General features: G+C 36.8%; 1 protein-coding gene across 2 annotated transcripts in view; it reads right to left on the bottom strand.

Moving 5' to 3' along the window:
- Positions 1-266: 266 nt before the first annotated feature.
- Positions 267-10150, bottom strand: part of psd2 (pleckstrin and Sec7 domain containing 2) — a 77295-nt gene continuing 67411 nt past the window's right edge. The window contains exons 14-21 of one of the 2 annotated variants that reach the window (XM_079631354.1): positions 8419-8508; positions 8042-8085; positions 7737-7927; positions 6530-6600; positions 5350-5507; positions 5062-5206; positions 4072-4215; positions 267-2427 (exon numbers count right to left, since the gene is read on the bottom strand). In XM_079631354.1, coding sequence (XP_079487480.1) covers positions 2221-2427; positions 4072-4215; positions 5062-5206; positions 5350-5507; positions 6530-6600; positions 7737-7927; positions 8042-8085; positions 8419-8508 — 1050 coding nt within the window. In that variant the 3' untranslated portion in view covers positions 267-2220. Of the gene's footprint in view, positions 2428-4071; positions 4216-5061; positions 5207-5349; positions 5508-6529; positions 6601-7736; positions 7928-8041; positions 8086-8418; positions 8510-10150 lie in introns of both variants that reach the window. The other variant, XM_079631353.1, reaches the window with a different exon arrangement.

The following is a 10150-nucleotide window of genomic DNA, read 5'->3' as shown; positions in this document are numbered from 1 at the left end:
AGAGCAGCAGTTCCTCTAAAACTATTTTCCTGTTCGACCTATTTTCCTTTTCGAGTTTTTTGCCGTAGACTTGATAGTAATAATCAAATTCTCCAAGCAAATCTATGACTTTGGATTAGAATAAAGACATTAGATATGAGATGAAAGATATACCAGAGCTGTTTTATAAGAAATGATTAATGAAACACTTAGCAAATGAGCTCCTGCTAACCTGTGTGGCAGAAATAAGCAGTCTTTAAATGACACGAAACACAGATTCTTCCACGCAGGCGGAGATGGTGAAATAATCATCACAATCTTTTATTACAACAGCGTTGAGTTCTACCCTAAACGGGAAAATCATGTTAGCACAACAGCCAAAGCGAAAAGTAGGCTATAGAGGTCCTTTTTACGAAAGCCATTACTAAGAATGTATAAAATTGCAGCTCTTACGTCATTCCAACATCCATAAAGCATAAAAGAGCCAAAAGCTCATTCTCTCACTTTCAATGTCCTCATGCTTTACAACAGGACTATAAAAATCTACTTGCACTTGATCAAAGTTTGTACCGTTGAGTTTCAGAGTCCTATTCGATGGCTCATGACCAACTATCTCCTTCAAAAGTGACACTTTCCCAGGCTTGAGACGTTTGGGTGGACGACAGTGGTTCAGAGGAAGAGGCGGGAGGTTCGTGGTGTGTTGTTTGCAGTCCTGCTGCTCAATGATCAGTCCAGGTTGAATTTTCTGCAGGCACATAGAGACACATAGAGGCTTTGTGGTCCATTGGATAGAGAAAATGAGGGTGTCGCTTTCAGTCCGGAAAGTTTTTCCTCTTCTTCACTGTTTTGCATACTAAGACTCAACTTTCCTCGCGTGTGCACATACAAGTACAATGTCCCATACCCTGTTCCGTGTTAAGACACTGCATTTTTCAACATCCATTATGTCCATGGATCCATTATCAACCATCAGCTCCTCAAGTTGAAAGAGTTAAAAAAACAATGGTGTGGGTTAAACTAATCCGTTTTCCCGCAGTCCGCTATATTGGCTCCAAAAGGAGAAAATAAATGTACAATTCATAAATATAACATAATAAATAATTACAAGGGGGTAGTTGTATAACACTACACACAGCCCACATGAATCTTTACATGCGCCTCAGCGTGCGGCAAAGCCCTTAAACTGGCTACTTCACGAGGCCCATACCGTGAACCGCTCACAAGTACATCAAATGCTACATCTACACCAGACCCTTACCGCACACAGCCTTGGGATACACACATTGTGATGTCATAAAGAATGTCAAACACTGCTAAGTGATGTCATGGATTATTTAAAGGTGAAGCGTGTCATTTCTGCGTCGCTTTGCTAACTGATGTTCAGAACACTTCCTGTCTGCCGTTGGTCCCGCCCCCAAACTCATGCTATTGGTTGAACAATTTTTAGGACTTATTTTGAGGAAATATTTACTTCAGTCATTGTTGTCTCTGCATATTAAACTGAGACTTTAACATTGGGGGGAAAAAAAATGACACACTTTACATTTAAATTCTCAAAGGTCTTTTTTTGTATTTATAACATGGTTCTTAAAGGGACAGTTCACCCAAAAATTAAACTGTCTCACCTTCATGTCATTCCTAATGTGTATGACATTCTTTCTTCTTTCTACAAAAGACGATATTTTAGAAAACGTCTCAGGCATTGTTGAAAATAAATGGGGTCTGATGTTGTTTGGACCGCAACGTTCTTTAAAACATCTTACCACGGAGGAAAGAGGATCATACAGGTTTGGAACGATGGGGGCGAGTGAACTGTCCCTTTAATCTAAAGGAAATCTAAAGGAATCACTGCGATGTCATAATAAAGTTCTAAATGACATCACAACATGGCTGCATGTCACGGTGCATCTTCCGAAACGCATTTGTGATGCCGTAGTTCACTTTCTCTTGACATTATATATGCAGTGTTGTCATTTCTTCCCACTTATACAGTCTTGGTCTCCTCATTTTTCGTATTTGGCAAATAATAATGTTCATAGCATTATCAACTATGTTTATTGTTGTAGTAATAATACTAATAATACATATAATGGTCATAATAAATTTACTGTACATTGAAATGATAAGGATATTATAATGCTACGTTTGTATTTCTCTCCGTTCACGAAACGAGTCCGTCTCACGTATCTGAACCGGGGTCATACGCGAGTCTGCCGCATGAGTTCAGGGGTCAAAGGCTCTTCAGCTATTGTGCTCTGGGGCGTGTTTGTGAGCGGCCCGTCCGTTGACCCCTTGACCTTGGCTGATTGACGGGCTGGACTGAGTTTTGCGCAGGTAACCTTCTTTCCCCTCCCCGCTGAACATACTGGCTTCAATCTTATCCAAGTCGTCACTTCCCACGCGGAACTTGGCCTGCAGGAGGCTGACGTACGTCTCATAGCGACATTTCTGCAGACACAGAAAACAATGAAGATTAAATTAGCTTTCAATTAAAATGATTGGTTAGCAAAACCAATACACACTGAGTAGTTCCCTGGTATACACAAACATTTTATTTATATATGCAGGGTTTGAAATTAACACCCGGCTAAAAATCAAATGTGGCGGGTAACGCTGTCAAATCACTAGCCAATTTGGCGTGTTATTATGTTTACTCGCTTTGCTGGGGAAGTGTGTGTGAGCCAAATCATGGCCAGAATCTGATTCTGTGCAGATTTAGTGCAAATACTGAACTCGTGAGTCATCATGATATATTAAATACAGTGTACTGCGCAGAATCTGCTCATATCTGGCTTACTTGAACACACACGTCACTAGGCAACAAAACAACAAGCGCTTGTTCTTTTGCATTGAATCAATAGCGGTGTGTGTGTGTGTGTGTGTGTGTGTGTAAACTGTGACGTAGTTAATCTGGTTCATTTCTTTTTCTTTTTTCTTTTGGCTAGAAGTTCTAAATAGCCGGTAATTTTTTTTAAACCAAATTGGCCGGTGAGTGAAAAAGTTCATTTCAAACCCTGTATATATGTCATTTAGATCAGCAGTTATCAACTGAATTTGCTTCATGACCCAGATTACGAGACCCAATATAGGTTTTTATGCACAAAGGTGAACTAAAATGTCCTTGAAATCAAATCCAACAATGTAATTTTTAATATTTGTACAGCAGTGGCCAAAAGTGGTGTCCGGCCTAGGAAAATTGGCATCTTCACCCTTTATTCAAATGGTATTAAAATATATTAAAGATCTTATAAGCGTATTGATAACACAATGAAACATGCCAAATTGTACTGCCAGGCTGTCATACAAAGAAATGATGAATTAATAACTGATTATGTTGTAGTCAATGTATGATTTTTCCTGTAAGCTTTTTGTTTTTCTATGCATTTTTTTTTGCATAGTAAAATAAAACCTGTAGCTGTAGTTTTTCTTTTTTTCAGACAAATATCTTAACCAAGTTTAGTGTTTTGTTCTTACCACATATTTAAAAATTATATATAACATATTTTCCTCATATTTTGATGGTTTAATTGAACTTGTAGGGTCATTAAAAACAAACTTTTTAACTTTTGGCCACTACTGTATATTTATTCAGGATAATTTATTATTTTGATAGTTTGTTTAGTTTCTAAATGTGAATAATTGAATTCACAAAACATTGTGGTCAGCATAAACCATGTTTATCCTCATATCAACAGGCTGGCAAATAAATACTACAACAAATAACTTTGACAACTAAAACAAAATACACAGGTTTTCCTCCTTTTTCTATTTATTTTGCTATTATAACATACACAATTATATGTTTAGTTGCACTTTATTATTTGCAATATGCATTAATTTTCCTCGGTGACCATGACTATGATCAGAACAGACCCGTGACCTAATATTAGCTTGGTCATGTCCCACCAGTTGGGAACCACTGATGTTTTACAGATGCTATAATGTGACCTATAAACAAATAACTAAAAACAACGGTTAAAATATGTGTATATTCTAACAAATGCGACTGAAAGTGTTCTTCCCCATTAGCCCTGTGCACTAGCTAAAGGGACAGACAGAAGCGTTGAGACAGAGGACTGGTGTTGCTCTGACCTCATAGGTTAAATAGTGCTCTTTGATTCGATACTCTTCTGATTCTTTGCTCTTGGGCGTCAGATCCGGCGGGCTTCTCTTGTGTTCCTCCAACTCCAGAGAGATCTGCTTCAGTTTGTTCTCATGGGACTTCAGTTGCTCCTCCTGCATAAATCATAACTACCGTCATGTATATACTGTACACTGCCTATTATTGTTTTAAATAGTACATAAAACAATAGGCCTATGCCATGATATTCGATTTATTAGTATCACATTAGTATACTATTTAAGTCTCACAGGACTTCACATTATTGATATAGATTTATAAAAAGTGTTTTATAAATATATATTTTATCATCAAATAAAAAATACAATTAATAACTGTAGTATGCTTGTGTTTATTAATATAAACATATTCTTTTAAAATATAATAATATGTGTATATTAATAAATATGAATCACAAGAATTCATCACATTATTAGAATTCAGTGAGTAAATAAATCTTTTTAAATGTAATATATTAAAATATATTACAAATGTAAAAAATATTAATACCTATAGTATATTTATTAAAATTAACATTATTATAATACTAAAACTATTATATATTAAATAATTTGTATTATACATATTAATTTAAATTATATTTATATTAAATATTTTGCATTATACATGATTTTTTTAAATCAAATAAAAAAAAAAGAATAACTATAGTATATTTATTAATATACATATATTAATATATATTGCATTTTTAATTCAATTTTGCATACAAATACATTTATTTTGGTATCAATAAGTAAAAAAAAAAAAATGCGGTAAATTCCATCAAACTGGAAATGGAAAGTCAATTTGATTCCATTGCATCATGGGATAAAGTATTCAAGCAATATGTTAACCCTAATGTTAAATAAAAAGGCTCAATTAATGATCAATAATCAAATTACAAAATAATTCTACTACATATAAAGCTCATGAGTAGGCTGTTCCCAGCTGTATTTGTGCACCTGGTTGAGTCTAGTGGTGGATGAAGGCAGCAGTGGTCTGCAGAATTTCTTCATGGAGCCGATGGCGGCGGGAAAAGCAGGAGCCGAGAAAAGAGCCGCCACCAGATTAATCCTGAAAATCCATGACATCATCTCCTCTTCACTCCTACACACATGCATTTAAAGGGAAAGTCAAATGAAACAAAGAATCAAGGCAATCTGACAAACACCCATCCTAGTACAATGTGACAGTGTGTTAACTAACCAACTGCAGTAAAAGCTACAACAACAGAAAAGCGTGATGCTTACGGGGCCTGCAGGAGGAAGACCCTCCAGTCAGAGGTCTTGAGTTTGAGGACGTTCTGTTTCTTGCTGTAGTCACAGGCCCTAGTAGCAAGAGCGTGGTGTATCCGCACTGCGTTCTTCAAGTCCACCTCTGACAGGTCTTTATCAGGCTTATACTCATCCTGGCCATAGGAGGAGACAGATAACACAATGAGTGCAAGCAAAAATGAAAATACATGAGAGAGAGAGACAATGGCTGTGTTCCAAAAGGTGCATTTTAATGCATTTAATGCACAAAGGCAGTTCCAAAATAAAGCAGCATAAATGGAATAGATATTAAAAGAAAACTTATTTTGGCCAAATTTATATAGCGTGTATCCATCACGGCGAAAGCAATTCCATTATGTATTGCAGCGTCTGTCAAAATAAAAAAACGTCCTAGGCGATTGACAAAGCGAGCAAAATGTAAATTACTAAATTATATTTATTACATTCAACACTGAAAAGTACTCATAAAACCCAGTATTTGTGCGTACTGTCTATTGTGTATGCTTAATAGAGTATCACAGGGTTATCTTAACAGCATGCTAATGTCAAACTCCACTGAAATCAATCGTAAGTAGAGTTTCTTGTGCACTTGTTGTGAGGAGCCCTATTTGTGCAGAATAGAGCATTTCAAATCATCCGAGGTTTCGATTTCAGTTAGCATGTTGCCTTAGAAGAAAGCTGCCTATGTAGACAGCTCATTATGTTCAGAATAGAAAACTAGCGTGGCACTTTTAGCATACTGTGTGCTATAATGTATATTGCCTTTTATATTTTAAAAAGTAGTATGTGATCGAGTGTGCCGTATGTAACATTTCAAACTTCACTGTTGTCACATGACCTCACTAGGTTACATAATTCACTGATTGACATCCAGTTTTAATCTTGGAAATGTAATTATTATTTGCCGTTTTAAATCGAATATTGTGTGAAAATGTCTCAACTCTTCTGATGTCTGTGTCAAAAAAGAAAAACTGTAATTAGCATAGCATAGTACACGACACGTACTGCAAAATATAGTACGGCTATGTTGCAGTGTGTGTGTGTGTGTGTGTGTGTGTGTGTGTGTGTGTGTGTGTGTGTGTGTGTGTGTGTGTGTGTGTGTGTGTGTGTGTGTGTGTGTGTGTGTGTGTGTGTGTGGGAGGTAGATTTAAATTACTTTCTGCAGGTAGAGAATCATCCCCTTCAGCACGGCATAAAACTTCTTCCAGCCTCTGCGTCCTCTTGGGGCTGCAGAGAGACAGAATAAAAGAGAAAATGTGTGTGTGTGTGTGTGTGAGAGAGAGAGAGAGACAGAATAAAGACACACTTCACTAATGAGCTCCTCTGTTGTTTGCTGTAACACAAGTCGAAGAAAGAAAATCTGTAAAGCAACTTCCCCGCTCACAAATGAACTCCACCTCTCTGTAAGATACAACCTAATTGTTTTAATTAAAGCAGCTGCATTATTAAACAGAAGGAAATCTTGGCGGATCCCAGATAATGCTGATTTATTGCCTTTCTTGACATTAGCTCGGTTCCAAAACGTAGTGAGCTGCTCAGGTATGTGCTACTACAACATGTGAAGCATCATGGATCTCAGAAGTGACCTATTTGTAATGTTCTACATAGCAAACGCCTCCACGCAGCACACAAACAATCCTCGGCACAGGAGATTCGGCTCGTTTTCAGTAAGTGTGTGAGTGTGTGTGCATGTATGAAATATTGTATAGATTTATACAAATATATAGCTTATAAACAAACACACACACACACACACACACACACACACACACACACACACACACACACACACACACACACACACACACACACACACACACACACACACACACAAACAAACACACACACACAATATATTATATATATTTAATAAAATAAACTAAATATACATTTTAGATGAAAAACTTAAGTTAATAATTAGAAATGTTGCACTAACTAAAATAAATAAATTGAAGTTAAAATGCACATAACAAAATTAATCAACCTTAAACCAGAATTAAAATGAAAGTTTAAAATTAAAACAAATTCAAAATATTAATAAACACTATAATAGTATATAGGTAATACTAAAATAACACTGAGCTTCTCACAATGCATTATGCTGTAGGATTGTCTTGTCTATTAGGGGATTTGGCTAAAATGAGGAAGCAAATTATTGGCCAAATAAATGCCCCAATAGGCAGCATACTAGGGTTTTTTTTTAGCCACGATTTACCTTTCTGTTTATTTATTTATTTATTTATTTGTTTGTTAAATGATGCCTCTTATTTTGACAGACACGGGAGGAAGGACAGGAAATGATGCGGAAACTAAGGGAAACAGGGAATGCCTGATTTTACAGAACAAACAAACGACACACTTACTGCGTTTGCCGTCCATGTCTGCATGGCTTTTGCGTGTCAGAACCCCGTGTTTGTACGTTACGGCATTGAGTAAAAGTGGAATGGCGATGAACGGGTTAATGCCGTCCGTTACCCTGACAACCCGCTTCCCCCCCGTCTCACACTGCTCCTCCACCAGCTCCGACAGACTCTTCCTCAACTCCTCTTCCTCGCTGCAGAAACAGAACGCCATCAATGCACGTGTGCAGGTATTGCGCGCATTAGCCCCAGAAGTCACATGATAATGTGAGCGCTCTTGACTCATGGGGATGATATTGGATACTCACATCGCCCACTCCAGCTTCTCGTTCTTTATTGAGTTATAGAGCACCTAAACCAGGACAGAGACATATGAGACTGGTAATACCGTACATCTGAAACACCACAAATACACAAACACAGTCAGCCGGGCTTATGGGACAGAGCTCATGAAAGAATATGCTCTTGAATCCAATTTAAACACAGATGCGTCTTTGTTGCATCAAAAAATGCAATTACACCATGCACATAATGCAGTAACTGTGTTTAGAGTGTGTTTTAATGAAATCAGTCAGGTTTGGTGAGAAATCACACTTTATCAGTAGACATGCATGAAGGTATTTTTCTTTTCCTTACCCGCTGGTTGTCCACAATAATAAAGTAATAGAAAACCCTAAATAATTACCTTGAGCAAGTCTTTGGGAAAATCTTTGCCGTCGTCTAGGCCGTCCAGATTGCTAATGAACTGCTGGTAGGACATCTTCTTCCCGATATTCTGCAACGCAATAACACAATACAGGGTTACAACAATAATAACATGTGCCGATTATGAGCCAATAATTGCACATGCCAATTACTAACGTAATATTATTGACAAAATCAAGTGACCCTTCGCTAAGCTTCGCTAACACCAGATTGATTGGATATTAGTCTTCTAACTTTGGAAGGAATGAACTGTGACATTGCAAAGCTTTTTTTGTCTGCCATTTGTCTATAAATTAAATTGTTAAATTATGCAGTGACATAATTAAAAACTGCAGAGACTGTGAGTCGAAAAACTGAGGAAAAATGCTTGAGGGTTGTTAAATCCACATCATGCTTTTCTCAAGATTTATTTAAAGATTTGAAAAAGAAAAAAAATATGCTTATATCCTCGCTGGGTACATTGTGCATCACTGTTATAAGTGCTTTTATCATATTTTTGTACAATTCCTGTAAAATTGTTTAAACCTCCCCAAACACTTTACTTGCAAGCTTGTCTGAGAAATGAGACAATTGCCAAGAGATTTGTCAGTAATATTTTAAATATGGCACATTAATATAGCATTTAGTAGCCTATTTTTGCAGAATCAATTTTTTTTGTAGATATAAATCATCATATTGAAAACTGAGTGGTTACAAAACCAATGCAAAATGTAACAATACAGAAATAAAATCACAGATAGAGATGGAAAAAATAACTATATTTCACCAAGTACAACATGTTCCTGGATCAACGTCTTTGTTGATCCTGGAACTAAATTTCAATCAGCCAGATTTGAGTGATTTTTCAATCACCTATCAAGTTATGGGTAGGGTAAGGACTACATTTTCAGACAGGAATGTTGTTCCAGGATCAACAAAAAATGTTGATCCAGGATGGAACGGGTCTTGGAAAAATCACAGTGACCATATTTAAGCACACTAGTCATTGCTAAGATAAATGCAGTTCACAAAGCTGTCAGCAGATGGCAGTATCAAACCAGCTCCACAAACATCACAACCAACGCACAGTAATATCTCAGTCTGACTGACTCCCTCCTACCACAGAGATCTACTTTAGATGAGTAATATTCCACGAATGATGGATGAAAACATTCTGAAAACACATTAAAGCCGAAGCCATTGAGAGAAGACAAAAACACGAAGAAGAAAAGAGGAGGAGGAGGAGAAGAAAAGCACTTACCACCTGCCGCAGAGTGAGTTAGACAAGGTGAAAGAGAGACAGAAGAAGAAATGGAGAGACAGAGAGAGACATGTTTAGGTCAAAGTCAGAGAGAACTGTAATATTACTGAGAGAAACAGCAATGAGAGGCTTGTTAATGAAAATGACACTATGAAGCACACATGGTTAGGAAGAGATTTTCAGTTTAGTTGCTGATAACATTATTCATATATGTCTTTTAAATAGCGGCATCTTCAAACATTACATATTTTTCTTCTCAGAACACTTTCTGGAAACTTTGTTTCTGATTGGTCAATTGAGGCATTCTTTAATGACCGCTAGCCAAGTAATTACCGGCTATATCATGACATGTTCCTGATCACTTTGTTGGAGTGAATACAGAATATAGAAATATGAGACAGAACTGAAGACGGTCTGTTTGCAGATCAATCTGATGTGTTTCTGATCGAAGTGCAATCGCGAGTAGATCCAG

This window comes from Phoxinus phoxinus, assembly GCF_949152265.1.
Source record: "Phoxinus phoxinus genome assembly, chromosome: 12".
Taxonomy (NCBI): Eukaryota; Metazoa; Chordata; class Actinopteri; order Cypriniformes; family Leuciscidae; genus Phoxinus; species Phoxinus phoxinus.
Note: the sequence above shows the minus strand (reverse complement) of the source record. Positions and strands in the feature narration are given on the sequence as shown.